The sequence below is a fragment of the Spinacia oleracea genome, chromosome 5, assembly GCF_020520425.1.
Source record: "Spinacia oleracea cultivar Varoflay chromosome 5, BTI_SOV_V1, whole genome shotgun sequence".
Taxonomy (NCBI): Eukaryota; Viridiplantae; Streptophyta; class Magnoliopsida; order Caryophyllales; family Amaranthaceae; genus Spinacia; species Spinacia oleracea.
The window spans coordinates 17,950,657-17,972,340 of record NC_079491.1 but is presented as its reverse complement, the minus strand read 5'-3'; the positions used below and the strand labels follow the sequence as shown (position 1 = coordinate 17,972,340).

The 21,684-nt window shown below is 36.2% G+C and overlaps 1 protein-coding gene across 1 annotated transcript; it reads left to right on the top strand.

Moving 5' to 3' along the window:
* The first annotated feature begins 3,722 nt into the window (after positions 1 to 3,722).
* On the top strand, positions 3,723 to 15,741 carry LOC110787290 (uncharacterized). The gene is made up of 7 exons (XM_021991897.2): positions 3,723 to 4,179; positions 5,137 to 5,320; positions 5,399 to 5,649; positions 5,780 to 5,894; positions 6,647 to 6,739; positions 11,528 to 11,671; positions 15,244 to 15,741. The coding sequence occupies exons 1-7, from the start codon at positions 3,794 to 3,796 to the stop codon at positions 15,352 to 15,354; spliced, it is 1,284 nt and encodes a 427-aa protein (XP_021847589.1). The 5' UTR covers positions 3,723 to 3,793; the 3' UTR covers positions 15,355 to 15,741.
* The last annotated feature ends 5,943 nt before the right edge of the window (positions 15,742 to 21,684 follow it).

Below are 21,684 nucleotides of genomic sequence, written 5' to 3'. Positions count from 1 at the left end.
GCTATTTTGATTACCTACAAGCACGAGTATTTCCTTCACTATCCCCAGTGGAGTCGCCACTGCGAGGGGTCGAAAAAGCACGAGGCTAATGCGTGACCTCGTCCCTCGTGAGTGTGACGATTCTTTTTATTCAATCAAGTGTAATTGGATTTCCTGTGAGTTTACACCCAATTGACTAGTAATATAGGAGTCGCCATTCAATTTTTAACGACAATGAGAAAAACTGACAAAACCCGGTTATCGTGACATAAAGGGAGTGCAATTATGTTTGACCACGACGGCCGTAGGTTCCCTTGTGATCCCTAGTGTGGGGATCTCTCAACATACACCCGCAAGGTAGAGATTGAGGGTTCGGGGGACTGTAACTACCGAGAGGAGTACTTCGCTCGTCGATAACTCCAGAGGCAGAATATCCTTACTAGCTCAGCATAAATAATTGAAGGGACATGCGTTAACTATTAAACTAATCTGAATTGATTTTAGCAATATGCAACATATAATACTAGATCGATCGTGATTATCTGATTTAAATAGTATTAAGGGACCTAGCATGATAATCCAATTTCCCAAAAATATTATATTTGTTAGGCGTGATAGAACAATCAGATTTAGTTAGTTTAACAGTTCATAAGAAGGGCGAGGAAAGCAATTAAATCATCGAGAAGGGACACATTACGACGCACCCTTGAGAGGTGCGTCACGGTTCTCAGAAAACTAACCACTTTGACTTTGCTATTTCTCCTTTTTATTTAACGAATCTCAATTATGGGACATGATACGTTCTGTTCGATTTATGGATCGATTGCGACAGAACGCGTGAACAATTTCGCAGCGTGAGGCTTAGGCTAAGGGTTGGAGTCAATACTCAGAATATAATTGTGTGTTGTGTGTGTTTCACGTCGAAGTTGGGGCTGTATTTATAGGGAAGAGTTCATGGAAAGATAGAATTGCAGAGTTCTAATCCACAAAGAATTAGGAAAAAACACGCCCAGGTATTTTCAGCGCCCAGGCCTGGGCGCCGAAGATTTCAGCGCCCAGAGCCAGGCGTTGAAAATAGGGTCTGGGCTGTTTTCTTTAGTCAGATTCGGATTCCTGAAATCCGTAGAGTTTGAGACTTAATCGAGCTTTTTAGTGCGTATTAACCTTGTGACGGGATGCGTCTGGGCCCGTTACGAACTCCAGGTTCGTTAGGATTTTAATTAATACGTAACTCTTATTTCCGAATCATATTAGGAATAGGATTCTCGCAGTTTTCTATCTCGTTTAGGATTTACGTTGGAGTGCAACACCTAATTCTGACAGATTTCTATTTTTTATGACTTTCCACTTTTAGAAGCTACCCTTTACGGCAGTTACTATTTTTAGCAGGTTTCCATAAATAGCAGTTTTCTATAAATATCAGGTTTCGGGTGAAATGAAAAGGGGAACTGAGATTCGTTTATTTTATAGGAGATGCGTTGTCAAGTGGAGATTTATGCTTTCATCATCGAACCTTTCCCTTTCGGAAATGGGGATAAAAGTAGGTGTCTACACAAGTGATTCTTCAGAGCAGTCAGAATTTGATGACCATGTGGGGTCATCGGAGTTAAGGAGAAAGTCAGTAGATGATAGTTTTCTGAGGATATCTGCACGGCGCAAAGCTGTTGGTTTGGGTTAATCAGAAAAAGCAACATCAGATGTTTCTTCAGTCAGATCTTGGTCATTGCCTGGATCACATCTGCCATCACCAAATATGACCTCCATGTCTAAAGTTACGCCTAGTCCATCCAATACAAGACCGTCTACTCCAACACAATCTTGGGGGGCAAGTCTGTCCAGGATAAGGCAGTCTAGTCCGACCAAACCGTCGAGCAGTACAACTTCAGTCCTCTGTTTTGTTGTTGATAGTAAGAAAGGCAAGAAAACCAACCAAATGAAGGAGGTTAATCAGTTGCGCATGTTGTACAATCACAGATTACTTAATATTCATAAAATTTGCTCATTTTTTATAGTTTACACAAATGAGCAAATATTTTTGCTCATTTTTTATATTTACACAAATGAGCAAAAAATTTTGCTCATTTTTTATAATTTACACAAATGAGCAAATTTTTGCTCATTTTTTAAATTTTAAATTTCGGATTTGTTAATACTTAATATTCAAAACTTTTGCTCATTATGTCTAAATAAGCAAATATTTTAAAATCACAGATTACTTAATATTCAAAAAAATTTCTCATTTTTTATAGTTTACACAAATAAACAAATATTTTTGCTCATACTTATATTTTAAAGTTCGGGTTTGTTAATATTTAAAACTTTGCTCATTGTGTCTAAATGATCAAATATTTAAAAAACCCAGATTACTCAACATTCAAAAGAATTGCTCATTTTTTATAGTTTACACAATGAGCAAATATTTTTAAAATTCTAATTGAACTTTTTTTTTTTGCCCATTTTGATATTTTACACAAATGACCAAATGTTTTTAAAATTCTGATTGTTTAACTTAAAAAAAAAATTGCTCATAATTTTCCTTTTGTTCAATTTAAAAGTAAATAAACTTATAAAAGTAAATAGAATTGATTCACAAGTAAAGAATAATCAAGTAGGAGAACTAATATCATAAACAAAATACAAAGAGTTGCCTATGTAGGATTCGAACTTATACCATTGTGCAATCGCACAAAGCTCTACCGGTTGAGCTAATAGGCATTACTTGCATGTTGGTACCAACACAACACGAAACCATTTTGAGTTCCGTTAAGGGGTAATGGAAGACCAAGAGGTTGGTGGTGCAAACTAACTGATGATACACCTATGACTGATGATACGCGAAAGCACAATGATGATACGCGGAACCACAATGATGATACCATTTTCTCGTCGAAGGAACTCGAATATGTTGACCAAAAGAGGCAAGATAATATCAAGATATTGCATACAATATTACGATGAAAAATATGATCAATGGTTCAATTATATAAGCTTTATATATACTCTGTATATAGTTAGGCCATGCATAAGTGCCAAAGTTATTTGAATAATAGATAAATACGTTGTTTGACGAAAGACAGGAGATATCATATTTAATAAATCTGATTTTTTTAATAATATCCTGTACATTGCACATGTTTTTTAATAGTTCAAATAAAATTGTATGAAATTCTAAATTTCTACTCCGTTTCTAAACAAGCAATAAGTAAATTATAAGTTTTTGTTAATAATCTATTACTATATATTACTATATACTAAAAGAGACACCAGGAATGACACGTGTCAATTCCTGGTGTGACTTTTTCCCGTTAAAAATCACTTTTCTAAAAAAAGTGTATCTGTTTTATTTTATTTTTATTCTCTACCTTTTTTTTATAAACTACTCCTTATTTATGTATGGAAACAAATTTTAGTTTATCAATTATGACAATAATAGATACGACGTAATAATAATTATTCCAAAATTTGTAATATTTTAGTCAAATCGCTATATTAATATTGGAAAATATATCACTCAATATTTTGGTCAAATTGTCATATTAGCATTTTAAATATGCATATTAAATAAATAAATTTAAACGAGTATGTTAAAAATGTTATAACTACGAAATATGCAGTAGTTTGAGAGATATTCAATTAAATATTTTGTGAAAAAAAAATATATCAAAATTCGTGCGTGCACGGGATCTAGTCTAATAAGTTCCTAAACTTAACATAAAATTGGCCCTAAAATGTGATAATTTTGTCCACCAAAAAAGTATTTGAATGTTCAAAATTTTGTTGCAAATCCAATTGAAGCCCCCTCCCCCAAAAAACAATGCCGACGCACGAAATCCGGCGGGCGTACAAGCGGCCAGCAATATCAGACCAACAAAAGCGAAGAGAACTCTCTCTCCTCCGCCAGCAGCAAAGCCGTTCTGACGCCCAGTCCCAGGCTCGCCGCCTCGCCTCCACCCTTTTCTCTCTCAATCAACCAACCCCCTCCACTTCCTCTGCCGCAACCGCCGCCGCTGACGACCCTATTGATGTCGATATCGATTCTGAAGAAGAGGATGATCAGCAGAATAGCCCTCAACTTGAAAATATTAAGGATGTTCGACAGGCTTCCAAGCTTCGAGGCCAAGAGTCTCGGCGTTGGTTTGCTCGTCAGTTGATGCTTCCCGAGTGGATGATTGACGTCCCTGATCGCCTTTCTCAAGACTGGTTCGACCTTTTGCTTATTTATCTGTTTATTTTAGTGGGTTCGTTGTCTTTCTGCTTCTATTTACTTCTGTTGGTGGGTACTTTTTGGTTTGCTTGGAATTGAACGACGGTAGGGTGGGTTTAAATGCCTTTTAGTAAAGGGTTTAAGGTTTAGTAGAGACTGGAGACTGTTTTGCCGGTTGGGTTATCTACTACAAATGGCAATTGAGGATTTTTAAGGGTTTAGTGTTAGAGCTCGGAAATTTGAGTTTTCATCTATTATTGCTTTGTGAATGTTCCCATGGCAGGGAAAAGAAAATGTATTTATCTATAAATGTGCTTTGTGAATATTGCAAATGACACATTTTCGTAATTAAATCGGTAAGAAAAATAAAAAATGTGGAAATAAAACAGAAACAAAAAAAGTGAATAAAATGAATAAAATGAATAAAATTTGAGCTTAAATGAAAACAAATTGAGTTTAAATGTATATCTTGAAAGTCTATTTAGTTACAATATGCCATGTGATTTGTACTATTCATCGTTAACAGTTATTGATTTGGAATCACCCGAGAAGGAAAAAGTAGACAATCGTTCATTGTTATGTTAATCCTGCCTACATTTTGTTTAATTAGATTAAGTGAGCAGTAGCGAGATGGAATACTCGTGGTTGTACTGAATTTGTATGTATTAGCGGAACTTGAATTGAATCAATAAAATGCCAGCTCATGTTCCCCCTCAAGAAAAAAAGGACCAGTTGTTAAGTTTTGAATCTTGATTACGCTTTTCTTTCTAGTACCAAAAGTATTGAAAAGAATTCAAACCTTATTCTTATGAGCATAGCTTCATTCTATCCAATTTGATAGCTAATTGAGTTGTTTTGGATGAGATGTCGCGATTATACGATTTCTTTTTAATTGGTGGATATGGTGATATTGGCTAATTTTTTAATTCATGTATCGAAATATGTTTCTGCAGGTTTGTATTAGCTAGGCCGGCTGGGAAGCGATGCTTTGTGGTTTCCACCAATGGGACAACAGTTAGTAGACAACGTAATGGCATAGTATTGCATCATTTCCCATCTGCTCTACCTTGTGGAGCTAGAACGAGAGGGAATTCTGCTGCTCAGTCATATTGTATTCTTGATTGCATATTCCATGAGGTAAGGTTGTCATTCTGAATATTTTTATCAGTGATTCTCAGCATTTTTTGTTTTCTTATCTGATGAATGTGAATGCAGATGGACCAGACGTATTATGTGATTGACATGTTATGCTGGGGAGGATACTCTCTTTACGATTGTAATGCCGAGTTCAGGTTTTTTTGGTCGAACTCAAAGCTTGCTGAAAGTGGAGCTTGTGAACCACCTTCACAGTACCACAGATATCGGTTTAGTCCAGTTCCTGTCTACAACTGTGACCAGAATGGACTGCTCTCCGCCTATACAGGACAAGTACCTTATGTCAAAGATGGTCTCTTGTTCTATAATAAGTAAGAGTCTACTGCCTATTTGCTGGAATTATTTGCTTAGGGCCTCTAAATTTCCATTTATTTTGACTGCATATTTTACGTAATAGGATCTTCCAGTAATCTAGTTCTGTGCTACTTCTGCCTTTCTTAGGCATGCACACTATCAATCTGGAAATACACCGCTGACATTGGTCTGGAAGGATGAGAAATGTAGCCAATATGTTATCGATACAGACAGCAAAGGTGAAGTTCCAAGCAAACAACAGGTATATTGCTATTTTCCATTCTAACAATTTGAAATTCACCTTTCAATCCTCGCAGCCTGTAGAAGCGCCAAATAAACTAGATCTGTGTTGTTGCCATGACGTTTTGACATTGTCTTCTGAATTTGTTCTCTGGAGATTTCACTGCTATTCCAGATTTAGGAGTTGTGCTTTTGTTAGGAACTCAGTTGCAAGTAGTTGATTTTTGTAACTTTTTAATTTTCCTGATTCCGGTTCCAGTCTGGTTTTTTACCGGTTAACAGTCCTAGATAGGGGTATTCCAGTCCAGGTAACATAGATTATGGAACAACCTTAAGAACATATTTTGTGTTGTGAGTAGCACAAGAATCTGTCAACTAAGATCAACACTAAGTGCAACCTTAGGTGAATGTTAGCAAGGAAAAATAGAGACGGTCTTGGTCTATTTTGGTCGACTAGCGCGTTCCAACATGCAAATGTAGCTTATGTGGCTGTAATATTGTTATTAGGTACACCAATTGCAAGAAGACTATTTACACCACTTCTTGATTAGGCTATATACGCCACATGGTTTTAAGGTGAAACCTTCTTTGGACTCTCCGTCCTTGTGATGAGTGCGGCGCAGGCCCATATTTAACATAAAATCATATAAGTTGGATGTAAAAATCAATTATTTCTCTTATTTTCTGAGCTTATTGTGTCATCTTTTTTGTACTTCGTATCCCAATGTAAAGTTACTTGTATTTCACAACTTATCGCTTATCTATTATGTACAGGTGGTCTTAGAGCTTCAAAATGATGGAACCGTGATTACTTCTGATGACCCTCCTGTTGTATTTGGCTGCTTAGATCAGGAAATTCTACAGAAGGTACGTGCATTTCTGTACGCGTGAAATCAATTTTTGTTTTTGTTTGTGTAGTATTTTTAAGCTCATGTTGGTGAATTTTGTTAGAAATGAGTGGTGTTTTATCACTACTTGTGTCATTGTGTGGGGTTCATTGTTAACCTAAAGTTGATTACATTGCCATTTTCTTGTGTGTCTTAATTTAAAAAATACCCAAGAAGTGGCCTTTGATTCATATAGGTTAAAAGGAAGGGGAAATGAATCAAGAACGAGAAGGACAAAATTTATGCTTAGTTAACAATACCTTACCCAGAGCCTCAGTGGGCACTTTAATCCCCCCCCCCCCCCTTTGTGAATTAGGTGGTCACATTGCTCTCCCGGGCATCACTTCTATGACCACCATCTTTATATTCACTTTTCACCACTGCCTCCGATCTTGCCTTACTTTACTCTCAATCACATTTTCCATGTCTATGGTGACCTCCATTATTTTAATGATTTTGTTAGCTACCACGATGTATGTGGTCTAGTTTGACTCTTTGGTGGTCAAACTATCCGGAGGTTCTAGATCGTGAACCTTGGAGGTTTGGTGATGTTCGGCTCCCTTAGTCCCTTAGTATTGAATCTTGATCATCACCTTCACTATCATTTCTTGCTCCCATCGATGCATTACTTCTCGATTTCTTCCTTTCTACCATGTGTATTAATGTGTATATCAGGGGTTGTGGTTGTTTTGATGGAATCTAGCGTTCTAGCTACAATGTCTGTGGGTAAGAGAGTGAAGACAACATTGGTGAGATGGAATGTATGGTCGTGGTGGAATAGTCACCGATATGGGCTGTTTGGATGGGCCAGTATTAGGCTGTTTGGGTGAGGTGAAGCTTTAAACATGATAAAGCAAAGGCAAGGGAATGGACAATTTCCTTTTCACGTACCTCACCTCTCACCCCCAATTAAACTGATGTAACGCCCTTAAGTGTTGCCCAGTGTTGCCTAATTCACAGTGCATTTTTATACACATAACACAATTCGCTACCTAGTTATGTTAACTTAACCTAGAAGTGTTATGCCGTACCAGTAAACGCATTCCAATACTCTTGTTCCCAATACGCAATTCGCTGGTGAACCGGGTGGGTGGGGTGAAGCATTAAACATGATCAAGCGAAGTTAAGAAACTTGAAAGGGAAGGACAAAAAAAATTGAACTAAAAAAGCCTACAAAGGTAAAAAAGGAGATAATTTTATTTTCTTGAACCCCTTACCCCAATCAAATAGCCGTAGCTCCCCTAAGTGCTTGCCAGTGTTGCCTAATTTGCGGGACACAATTCACCACCTAGTTATGCTAAATTAGCCCAAAAGTGTTTCGCCGTACCATTATGCACATTCCAAATACTGGTGTTCCCAATACGCAATCCACGAGGGGAACCAAAGTATTAGGTAACACCGTGCTTCCTGATCTGGTATTGTGTTTGAAACGATGTACCTTTGTGTTTGTGAAAATTATGTCGGGCTTACTAACTTAACCGGTGTGTTGGGGGGTGGGTGGGGGTGAAGCATTAAACACGATCAAGCAAAGCTGAGAAATTTGGAAGGGAATGGACAAATAAATTGAACAAAAGCCTATAAAGGTAAAGAAGGAGATAAACCAAACCCCTTGCCCCCGATCAAACAGCCTCAACGCCCCTGATTGCTGCCTAGGGTTTCCTAATTCGTTGTGCATTTTAATACGCGGAACGCAATTCGCTACCTAGTTACTTCCTCTGTTCTTTTTTATTTTAGTTGACACGTTTCTTTTATCAAATTTTCCAATGCACAAGTTCAACAATAATTTCTTTAATTATCATATAAACTGTAAAAGTTGATATTTTGAAAATATATACTAATACAAATTTAACAAGATCACACATGATGACATGAGCATAACAAAAGACAATCAAAGTAGAGCATCTGAATAGTGTCAAAAGTCAAAACGTGTATACAGATGGGAAAAGTGAGATTGTGCTAGATCCTATATCTGTTATCGTGCCGAAATGAAGTATAGGGACTATGGAGGCCAAAGATGACTTTGATGGAGGGAGTTACGAATGACACGAGTACAATGGGTTCATAAGATCATGTAGCACTAGCTAGAAGTGAATGGGGGAAGAGGTTCTTTGCGGATGAGCACAAACTTTTGGTTCATGCAGAAAACTCCATCCTTCTGGGAATAAGGCCTATGATTTTGTTGTTTTTGTAAGTATGTTCCTGTCTCATGATAACTATTATGTGAGACATTGTTGGCAAGAAAGGGTGAAATTTCACGGATGGGCATGCGAATCTAGTATATGTATTAGGTAGAAACTTTCTGCTAAAAATTATATTCGTAAGCCAGGCGAGAAGAATAATCGTATCGCACGACATTGGATCGTCAAGTACGAAACGATAAATAAATTGTCGAAGGATAATTTAATCGCAATACGAAAACAACCCACGAGCCGGCTTAAGCACAAATAATGGCAGAAGATAGGAAGAAGATGCTTATTGTATTAAGAAGATGGAAATTACAGAAAATGTGGAATGATAATTCAACTTTCGAGAGGTAGATTCCATCCGATATTACTATATTAGCTCTCTAAGCTAACCCAAAAATACTCAATCAATATTCAACATGCCTTTCCCTTTCTCTGATGTGCTCTATATATAGCACTTCTTCCCAATTAGCTCCAAAACCTATTCCCCAAGCTACCCATAACAAACTTAAAAATATACTCCCTAAAAAGCCTCTCTCCCTAATATTGATTAATGGCACTTTCAAGACAGATTAAAAATGAGTGTTTTAGCATATTTGGTATTGTGGTGTCATTTGCAAGTAAAATGAGATGCTTAATTAGCTTGCATTATAGTATCACAAATTCTTATTTACATGGGTGTACGATAAATATTGTAAACCAAAGTTAAAGTTGACGTAAAATGCTTAAAAGTTACCCTTATATATGTAAAAGTTATCTACTTTTAGGTAATAAAATTTTTCATTTTAATAAAAAATATTTCTACAAAATCACTAATAATGTATAAAATTAACGGTTTTTTCATGAAATACCCTCGAGGTTTCATATAATGCACCAAATACACCTGCGTGTTTCAAAATACATAATATACCCCTATTTAAACTTATTTGCACCAAATGCCCCTGAACTTAACGGAAGTCTAACGCCGTTAGTAATTAACCTCTAATTAATCTAATTAACCCCTTAATTAACCTAATTAAACCTAATTAACTCTAAACTATCCTAAACTAATCCTAATAACTACCTAACTACAACAAACACCAATCCACCATTGTCGTCCTAATACCATAACCACCGTACCTGCAAACACCTTCGCTGGCCCTTGCGTCACGTCGGCATACTCCGGCTCCCTCGCTTGACATGTCAGAGCCGCCGACGCACCTCACCGTCCCCTATTCTTGCTCCCTATTCATGAACCCATGCCTCCACAACCCAACCCAATTCTGTTAACTCTCCACGAAGTATCTCATTTTTCATCTCTCCACCTTTACCCCATCACCATTAACACTAAATTACGTGTGGGCTTCGTCGAAGTCGAACGCAGTTGCTGCTAGTAGTGGAGGGAGTTGTGAGCTTTACTACGACAATGGTGGAGGATCTGGGCTTCGATTAAAGGACATCCATGGTTAATTACCATGGAATTGGCTTGAACGAATGAGAGGGGAAGGGATACATTACAAGAAATCAGATAACAAATCAAACCCAATTCTAATATGAAACCACACAACACCAATTTACAAGAACAAACCAAAATAAAATTAGAACATCCCAAATTCAACCGCCTTCAAAGTACCGCCGGGAACACAAATTTTGTTTTTCCATAATCCCATTATTTGTGCTTAATCATCGCAAATCATCACAAATCATCCCAAACACCAATTTTGTTTTTCCATAATCCCATTAATAGTATGGGGAAAGAGAAGAGAAGATGAAGGTTAGGGTTTGATCAATTAGGGGTTAGGGTTTCTGGGTCTTCAGATTGGGCGTTGAGGGTAGAAATGAGCGAGCCGATCCACCATGCTTGGGCCCACATGAAGTAGCGTAGGTTGGTTTGCCGGCGGGGTTTACGGGGGACTTTTGATTAAGGGTGGTGGCGGTTGTGGGTAGAAATGAGCGAGTCGAACCACCACCGTCGCTGCCTCTGCTGCGGTTCCCCAGGTAGGTGGAGATGGGCGTGGAAGTTCGGTAGTGGTGGTGGTGGGAGGTCGGTAGTGGTGCCGCCGGTTGGGGTAGTGGTGTCGGGTTGGGATGCTGGAGAATGGTGGTGTTGAATTGAGTGATGGTGGGAAGGAGGAGGAAGAGAAGCAAGGAGATGAAGTTAATTAGTTAATTGGGGGCTAATTAGTTAATTAGGAGTTAATTTTTTAATTAATTAGGTTTAATTAACAGATTTGGGGTTAATCACTAACGGCGTTAGACTTCCGTTAAGTTCAGGGATATTTAGTGCAAATAAGTTTAAATAGGGGTATATTATGTATTTTGAAACACACGGGTGTATTTGGTGCATTACGCGAAACCTCGAGGGTATTTCATGAAAAAACCGTAAAATTAATCATTTAACACTTTAAAATGTTTATCTATTAACTTTTTCTTTAATAATATAAAAGTTAGAGAAAACTGGGTAAAAGTTATGTTGGTGCACAATAAATTTATTGTACACCTTGTGCATGCAAGACTTTTTGTTATAGTATTGCTGTTGTGCTTATTTCTTGCTGTTAATGATTTTAGCAATTTTTTGGTTAACACATTGGTTTATCCGTTTTCAGTCAGGATTTTGTCAAGGTAGTCTTCTGCGATTTTCAATCAATGATGGAGGACTGACATTTATTGATGGGAAGCTAGAGAAGGCCGATTTGCAATTCCAAGACAAGCCCAACCGTGCTCGTGCTTTTGCCGATAGTTACTCAAAGGTCAGTTGGAAAAGTGATATTTTTATATAGTGCACATGTTAATGAATATGGTGAATGAATACATTTGTGAATCAGCATTGTCATATACTTCTATTTCCACTCAAGTGTACTTTCATCATTGGAACTTTAGTATTTTAGTCATAAATTACTACATTTTAAAAAAATTCTAGGCCCCCCCTACTTCCCTCGCTGGAAATTTTGAGAGCGGAAAAGATTATTGATTAGGTTGACGTCATCAGCAAAAATTGTTACGGCGAATACAATCGTGGTTTTTTTTCTTGCCAGATGGCAGTGTCAGTTAGCACTTTATGTCAAGCCATCACCTTTACATAAACCACTGTTCGACTTTTATTTACTTCTGTACCATTGCCAATGTAACATGCTTGTTTTATGGGATTCAACGTATGGGAGAACAAGAGTGGGGTGAGGGGATATAAATAGAGGAAAATTAATAAGAAAACTAACTCAAAACCTCCTAAAGTAAGATAATTCATCTGCATTTACCCCTTTTTATTTTGTCAACAACGTTGTCATTAATCTCAGCAAATCCCATTGCCTTGTTAGTTTTTTACAATATTCACTTATTAGTTAAAAGAACCTTCCCTTCCATCTCCTCTTCTTCATCGCTCATCATCAATCATCGGCCAGGCTGGACCCAGTTACCACTCTCCTTGTTCTTTCTCTTCCCATCTTCTCTTCTGTTTCCTACATATGTCACCTTGTTGGCTCTTTCACCATCTCCTCCCATGCCTTAACTCTGAAATCTAGATAGAGATCAAGATTTAGTGGAGATTGATTGAACTTTTGAAGTGAGGAATCGAGTAAGAAACTAGGAAATTCCAACTCCGAGACGTAGAGAACTAGAGATATAGGTCATACTTCAAATGCTTCTAATACTAGTTGTTGGATCGTGCGCTGGCGCGCACGATCCCCCAAGGTATAAAAAAAATATTTCATAAAAATATTACGTAAAAGACGAGATATATAAATTTATGGTAAATGCTAGAAAAACAGTGCTAAAGTTCTATTTGCACGTAATTGATAATACGAAATTGATTACACGCGAAGTCTTGCTATAATGGATACTTTTCTACACAACTATTATGCCTTGTACTATTTACATTACATTGTCTATAAGTCTATAACCACGTAGCGTTGATATACAATAAAATCTTACTTTAATTCTTAAACAAAAAAATCATAACTATAAATACTTATTTTGCCGTATTGGTAGGAGTAGGACATTGAAGCAATGAGAAAGGACTTAAAATGAAAGGGCGGGGAAAGGGTGTGGCAGCAGATGGAAAGGAAAGTGGCACATAAGATTGTGATGAAAAGGGAGGGGTAAAACCATAATCTCACTATTACCAAGGAAAAGACAAAAATAAACAATGAAGGAAATGGGGGGTATATTTGTAAATCCACTGTTACATGAATAGTAAGCAATGTTCAAGCCTTTAAATGTGTTAGGATTTCTCTTTCTAAACCAGACTGTCCTCTAAGGCACTACTCTAAACCATTACCAACGTTCACCACCCTCATCCAAAATTTTAGGAGATGTGGGGAAGGGGAGGGGAGACTGAAGCTCACAGCCAGCCTGCATTTTGTGAAAGTTGCTGCAGTGCAACATCTGAATATTTCGACCGCCAAGGTTCTAAATATGAAATTTTGGTAGCCTAATTGGCTAGTTCTCCACTGCTAGGGGTGATTCCCAGTTCCCCATAGTACAATCCATATAGGTGCTATTTCGATCATTTTTGAATTTTTGGGATTTTAGGAATACTTTCGATTCTCCATTTTGATATGGGCCTTTAGAATTTGAAAAACTCTGTCCTCCCATTCTCTCTCACGAGTCTCATCTGATTTCAATGGTTTAACGACTTTAATCTCTATCTCATTCCCGTATATCTCTCTGACTTGCTATTTGAGGCACGGAGGATATGGCAAGGAAGGGATCAACAATGAACATTTGAAATAACTATATTGGGTGGAGGGGAAAAAGAGTCATCATGAAGTCAAAGTGGTAATTATGTGATAAACTCCATCTCATGTTTATTGATATGGGAATCTAGAGCGGTTTCTGTATGCCCAACTCTTGCTTATAGCTACTTTGCCTTTGGGATCAAAGAATCTGCCTTTTCATACTCACTTTGCTTCTTATAGGAAGAAGATGCTTCTAATGGGAAGATATCTTTAGTAGTTGTCCATTTTGTGATGTGCACATGAAAACCAAGGGTTTCCTTTTCTTTGTCCAAAGAAAGTGTGGGTTTTAGAAGAACTTGTCCTTCTCTGATTTTTCCTTTCTGAGGCGCATTTTTCTGCTTTGAATCCCTAGGCGTCCGAAGCTTACTACATAATATATTACCCTTGTCCATAATGCCAAAATTCAAAAGGAAAGGTGCTTAATCTCATCAATGAGTAATGACTAGAGTCCTTGGGTTATAAGTTGTCTGTATAAGACTTAAAGTCCCGTTTGGTGGCAGTAATAATTGGTGGGAATGGGAATGAATGTAAGTGTTATTTGGCAAGAAAATAACATCATAATGTCCATGGTAAAGAAATTTTGTCTCAAACTTGTTGTTTTTCTTCTAAATTTGCATTCCCACCTAATACCACTCCTCAAATGGTAATGGATGGTAATGGAAATTTATAAAGAAAAAGAGATAATTTTCAGTAAACTAGCATTACCATGGGAATGGATATTGATTTTCCTTACAAATTTACATACAAATTCATTCTCATTGACCCCATTTATGGTCGGCTACCAACACTCAACTAAATGAAGCCTTTCTTTTTGCATTTAGCTACTGTCTTTGGAAGTCCCTTGAAGTAGGCAATAAACCAGCTTTGGCTACATGAAGATTGAAGTCTTCTGCCATTTCAAGTACTGTGAAGATGATTTTTGTTCTCTGGGTACTAGAGTCAATTGCACTTTTCATGTTTACATTTGAAACCGTTTTCTAAATTTCATTTCAAATGATGGATTTGGCCTAATTCCATACACTTAGTTAGGATCAGCCCAGATTGAGAATTTGAAATTCTTCCTAAAACATGTCATTCCAAATTCTCTACTGCTTGTTTGATTGCTTCAAGGATTCCTAATTTTCAAATGAATCCTTCAACTTCTCTTTCCAAAAATTGCTTTCCTCTCACCTACCTGCATCTTCACTCTCCTCTCCCAGCTTTTTCACCCACAGAAGTAGACGACGGGTTAGCGTCGTCCGACATTAACATGGGCTTGGAAGATGAGCAGTACAGTATAAGTTATTTTTTAAATTTTCCTTTTATTTCTTCGTTACCCAAGTAATTAATGTCAGAAAATTCAAAACCCTATTTTGGTATCATTTTACTTTCCTTAGTGATTAGTTGAAGAAAATAATTAATTGTGAAATTCAAATACTATCTTTTGAAACAACAGTTAATTTGAAATTATGGATTTAGAATTTAATGGCTGGATTTGATATCAAGCAATTGAAATTTAATCCTTGTATCCAAAACACTACCTTACGTAATTGATTATTTGTGATTAAGATTGGGGAATCTGTTTCCTAACTGTTGTGATCTGCTTGCAGGTTGTATTTCAATACATGGCTCGGCATTCGCCTCTTAAGATTGACGATTTTTTAGGAACCATCAACTCACAGAGTGACCAAGAAAGTAAAGATGTTGAGATGTCGGGCTGACGAAATTCAGACACACAACGATATAATTTTTTAACTCAAGTAGCCAATATTTGAAGCTTGGTATGGTCGAAGAAAGCTGATGCGCCGATTAGTCATTTTCTAGCATCACGGACTTGGCGCTCAGAAAAGAACAATGTGAAGGCTGCCCTGTGCAATTGTGCATACATAGTTTGGGACTTCTTTTAGGTTGTCACTAAAAAATGTTCTCTGACTTGTGTATTATATTATGAAGGACGATTCATAGTAATGCACAGTAAATGCTGATCTTTTGCTAGTGCTACCCAGGAAGCTTTAGTAATCCTTTTTATAGCATGAATGTTAAGTATTAATGTTGTAGAATTGTGGATGTCAAGAGCTTAATTCCATAGTCATTCAATTCGTTTTCAAGTTTAGGTCATATTTAGGTTTAAAGTTACAATTACGTAACCTTATCCTCAACGTTAAAAAAAATTTTAACGTTTTAAATAAACCAAAGTTTTTTATATTATACTCTCTTGGTCCCTATATAATCGTCAAAATAGACGTTCTACGGAGTTTTATACGATAAGTTATTGTAAACTTATCCATTGTAGTTTAATAGAAATGTATGGTGGAAGGCAGTAGAAGAATTCTTTTAATTGAACATGAGGATGTTAGGCCGTAACTTTTGGTAGTGAGAAGAGATGATAATAAAATATTAGTGGGTTCATGCATAAAGAAAGTATGACAATTAAATTGGGAAGGATGAAAAAGAAAATTGCGATGATTAAATTCGGACAGAGGAAGAAATCAACCTTATATTTGTTGGTAATCCAATATAATGTAAATAAAACCTTGATGATTTTTTATACGGTTTTTTCATGAAATGCCCCCGAAGTTTGCAAAAATGCACCAAATACTCTCGCGTGTTTCGAATCACATAATATACCCCTATTTTTTCGTACTGTTCATGAGATGCACTTGGAGCTAACGGGCGTTAGTCTACCGTTAGTTGCAATTTACCATTTTGCCCTTAATGATGTTTTTCGACATAAATTCCAAAAGAATCTCAAACTTCTTATCTTTCTCTCTCCTCTCCCCTGTTCTTCCTCTTTCTCTCTCCTTTCCCTTGTTCTCTCCTCTCCCCTGTTCTTCCTCTTGCTCTCTGGTCGGCGGTGGTCGATCTCCTTCGCGCGCCACCGCAATGTTCTTCGGTGTAGATCGAGATCCTTCACGCGCCATCAAATTTAAATGGATTGTTCTTGAATTCACTCCTCCCTCAATTCTTAATTGTGCTCTCTACCATTGTTGACCAAGGTTGGAAGCTTTAACCGTGATGACAGGTAATCTCTCTCCTCAACTCCTCCCTCGATTCTTTTTCACTATGTTCTCTTTGTGATGTTTTTGTGTTGTGAAATTGGGGGTTTCTTTATAAATTAGGGTTCTCTTATTGGGGGTTTTAAAAATTAGGGTTCTTCGATTGGAGGATTGGTTAAACTAGGGTTGTTTTATTGAGGTTTTTTCGAAAACTAGGGTTCTCGACTGGGGCTTTTTCGGTAATTGAGTTTTGGTAATTTGGGGATATCATTGTCGATTTGGGTAGTAATTAACAAAAAAAGGGTTGTTGATTGGATTTGTATATTAGTGTTGCAGGTTAAATTGTGCCCATTAAAATTTGGGGCTTTGACAAAACAAGAACTAAGATACTGAATTACTGGGGCTTTTTTGTGTGTTGCAGTGCCGCACCTGCTGCAAGAATGGGTTTAGATCAGAGAAGAAAGGCCGGGAATGGAGAAAAACAAGACTGCAGAAGAGAAATTAAAGGGAAATCGTATTGATAACCAACCAATGAAACCAGCTTGCATTCGAGAGGCTAGACTATCCCAACCACAAAGCTGCTAAAACATGATTTATGAATGGATCTACTTCTCTTTTTCTTTTGTTTCTTTTCCTTGCATTCACGCCAAGTGCATCCAGGCTTCCAGGTAGGGCAATATAGATTTTCAAAGGCTCCTAACAGGGGATGTACTAAAGAACTCTTAAACGCTATATAAATCTTGTTATTCCACAATTTTATTTGATTATTACTTATATTTCTGTTTTAGGTTTAACTTTTAGGTTGATTAAATTGATTTAGGTGAACGATTTGTGGAAATCAAATTCTGCAGTTTAAAAGCAGTTTGGTATTTGGTGCAACTTAGTTACAAAATAGTTGTATTTTGTGAATTATAAACACGACTTAACGGAGGAATAACGGAAAGTCGGTTTAGGGGTATATGGTACAAACTTGGGAAAAAATAGGGGTATATTATGTGATTCAAAAGACGCGAGGGTATTTGGTGCGTTTTTGCAAACCCCAGGGGCATTTCATGAAAAACCCGTTTTTTATAAAGTAATGAAACTTGTTAACATTGGGATGACGACAGGTTTAAAAGTTTATTTACTTTTGCAACTACAAAAATACATAATGTAAAATTGAAATGCTTGGGTACAACATAAAAATCAATGAAACACAAGTATAATAGAAAAAGTGTTGTGAAATAGAGAGAAGAGAGGAGAAATTGGGAGAGAATAATTGTATGTTTTATTCCTTGAACAATAGGGTATATATACATACAATATAATAGGGTTTTCTTGGAGAACAATAAACCCTAGATCTAGAATATTCCAGATAGATACTAGGGGTATAATGGGCATCCACATAATATTTCATAACACTCCCCCTTGGATGTCCATTATTGAAGATTATGCCTCGTTAAAACCTTACTAGAAAAACCCTGTGTGATAAAAACCTAGTGAAGGAAAAAGAGTACATCGCTCTTCATAATACGCTTGAAATGTTGCCTCATTAAAAACCTTACCAGGAAAACCCAGTGGGACAAAACCTTGGTTAAGGGAAAAAGAGTGCAACGCGTATTTCTCCCCCTGATGAATACATCAATTGAGATCTTTTTGTGCAATCCATCCAATATTGTTGAGTAGCTTCTCAAATGTAGCAGCATGAAGTTCCTTGAAAATTGATTCTCCAAAGCTTAACTTGAATCTTCAATTGTTTTGAAAATAATACTTGTAAGACCATGTGCTTTTCTCTATCTCATTCGATACATTTGTTTTCGATTTTACCGTGCATGATATAATAATTCTTTAGCTTTACCTGAGATAAATACATTTTCTTGTTATGTTATTACAAGAGTTATCCATACATATTGGACATATATACCTTCTTCTGGAGGTCATAAATTGTAGTTTTTTGATCAATATTGATCAAACTTTTTTTTTTGGTCATACTTTCATGGCACTACATGATAAATAACAATATCATCGTCCACCTTGGAGGTATAATATAGCTAATAATGTTATTTATGGTTCTTCTGGACCATAACATAATATCCATTGGAAGGACATTACATACCTTTATCTTATATTTTAAGATGATTCATATTTGTACAAGAATTCTTTCATGAATATATTAATATGTATATTTCAAAACTCTCAAATACTCAAGCTACTGGTTGAGACGACATTCCAAAAACACTCTTTTAGAGTTTTGATAATATCTCATCAATGTTGGGATGTTTGTATGCAAAACTCAAAAGGCTAGATGTTTAAGAACATCATGAATAAGTTCTTCAGGAACTTTTCTTATTTGCATGATTCATAACATACTATTAAATCAATATTATATTCCTTTTGCAACTACTAGCCCAATGAAGCAGGAATCTCATCTTATAAATTTCCATAAAGTTGCAAATCCGTCTTACCATTATTTGGATTCATATTTCATATACGACATCATAATAGTTTTGAAACATGTTATATGAAATTATAACTAGATAATTCTATATCATACCATGATAAAATATAAAACAAACTAAATGTATGATGAATGATGTATTTACCTATTAACTACACATGTATATGAATGTAAGACTCAAATGCAAAACACTGTACAGTGTGGATATTTCAAATCCATAACTTGTTGGACTTCAGGCCCATGAGCTCATTTGATCATTATAGTTATGTCTACATCGAAACAGACATAGATTTACGATCCCCTATTCAAAATTCATTATTTCTCGCATATGCATTATATTTCGGTTCCATCATCTACCGGTATCATCAAAATTCTTCAACATATATTTTGCATGCTATTCATCAATGATATCTGAATACTTATTCAATAGGTACCATTCATTTTTTTTTCACGAGCCATCTATTATTTTTCAGATATCTATACCACTTCAAGGGTATTTCATACACTATATAATTAATAGTGTTTTCTTTATTTTCAAATATATCATCAACTGCATTATCTTGCCTTATCTTGCCATCTTTTTCATATAATCACTATGTTGGAACCGTATATATAATCTACACTTCAGGTGTATATATTTAAATAAATATTGACAAGATATATAATTCTCAACACTTAATATATGCAACGTCGAGCACTATGACTATCATATACATTATGTCTCTAGACATTGTAAAACTTAACATAATTAAGTCATAGATATTTATGTCCAAACATATTTCGAGGACATAAAGTTGGCATGTACACTTACTCATATGAGGATCAATTTATTATCTTTCAATTTTTCCAACTTATTTTTGCTCGTCTCCCCCTAAGTTGGGAAAATATTTTCAATATGTTATGGGGCATAAAAAATTTCACCAACTAAATAATACACTTTTCAGCGTGTATTTTGATAAATATTACATACTTTGTTCTCTTCTAGAGATCAACATTGAATATGGGGAGTAGATATAATATGCAGTTGTTTTCTTCATATTTTCTCTTTTCGTGCAGACGTATGATTGCCCCAATCAAGAGATTTATGATGCTTATTTATGATACTTAAATCAATCAAAACACTTGTAAACTTATTGGTGATCTTCAAGTCACCTACTACCATTCTGGTGAACTTCGGATCACTTACTATCATGGTGAACTTTAAATCACCTATCATTATACAATTTTTCAAAATCATTAATATCTCTTGTATTTATTTTCTCAATCTATTCTTTATAACTATTCGATTGAAATACAACTCAACCTCATCATTTTGTCCTGCCTTTGAATATATACAACATACGAGGGAGTATCAGCACATAAAATTTTATTTGACAAGAATTTTCAAATTCTCATAATTGGTGTTCTTAAACCCGGATGGCCTGGATTATCACATCATGCGTATATAACATCATATAAAGTATTTCATTCGATAACTGCTGGTTATCTTCTCAAAGTGATCAATGTAATTATAAAATACTGTAATTTGAACATATTGTGATGTGATATAACGACACAAACTGGTGTCTCAATTTTAACAGCAAGACAATCTAAACAAAACTTATGGAAGATAGCTTGTACTCTTCAAGAGTATCCATTACAACTTTGGTACATATCACAAAAGTATACATCTTCAGAATATAGTATAGCACTCATGCTCATAGAGCGAGTCAATAAGACATGATCAAATATTTGTACCAAGTTTAACATATTGTATTATAATCCTGATCATATACTACTAATTTTATTATGTTGAGAGCTATCTCCCCCTTATCCTTGCATGTATATAAATTTGGTTCGGAGGGCGTGCTACAATGTCTATTACACATATGTTTTCATTATCTTTATACACCATGTTTATCTATAATTTATTCCCTTGTGATGAGTATTAGTAAAGCTCAACAAGATGTTTTGGTGTAATGGTCCCAACTTTTATTTAATATTTTCTCCGCAACCAACCAAAAATATAACGGATATTTCATGAAATACCCCCGAGTTTTGCCTTAATTCACCAAATGCCCATCAAGTTTCAATAATTCACCAAATACCCCTCACAAATGACTTAATACCCCAAATACCCCTCTATGACGTCATCATCCTCATAATCGACCAATTACGATCTAATTACTCACCTAATCCCTCATTAACCCCCTAATCCTTAATTACCCACCCATTAACCCACCCATTTCTTTTTCTTTTCTAACTCCCCTTCCTTCTTCCATTAACCCACCACCCACCTCAATTGATTTGGTCACCCTTGTTCCTCATTCCCTTTCCTCCATGGAAGCCCCCTGCTACTGCCTCCAGCACCCCGCCATCTCCTTCGTCCTCGTCGAACTCAATGCCCAGGAACCCTAGAAACCACCATAACTCAGGGACCACAAAATCAAGATTCTACTCAAACTCTCTCCCTTTTTCTGGACCATTCGATCACCACCACCAATTTACCAAACCCACCTTGCACCGCCATTTTTGGCTGGAAAACGAGAAGGAAGCAACTAGAATTTTTGGCTGAAAATTATTCGATTAAGACGAATTTTTGGCTGGAATTAACTAATTGAAAAAGTGTGAATTGAATG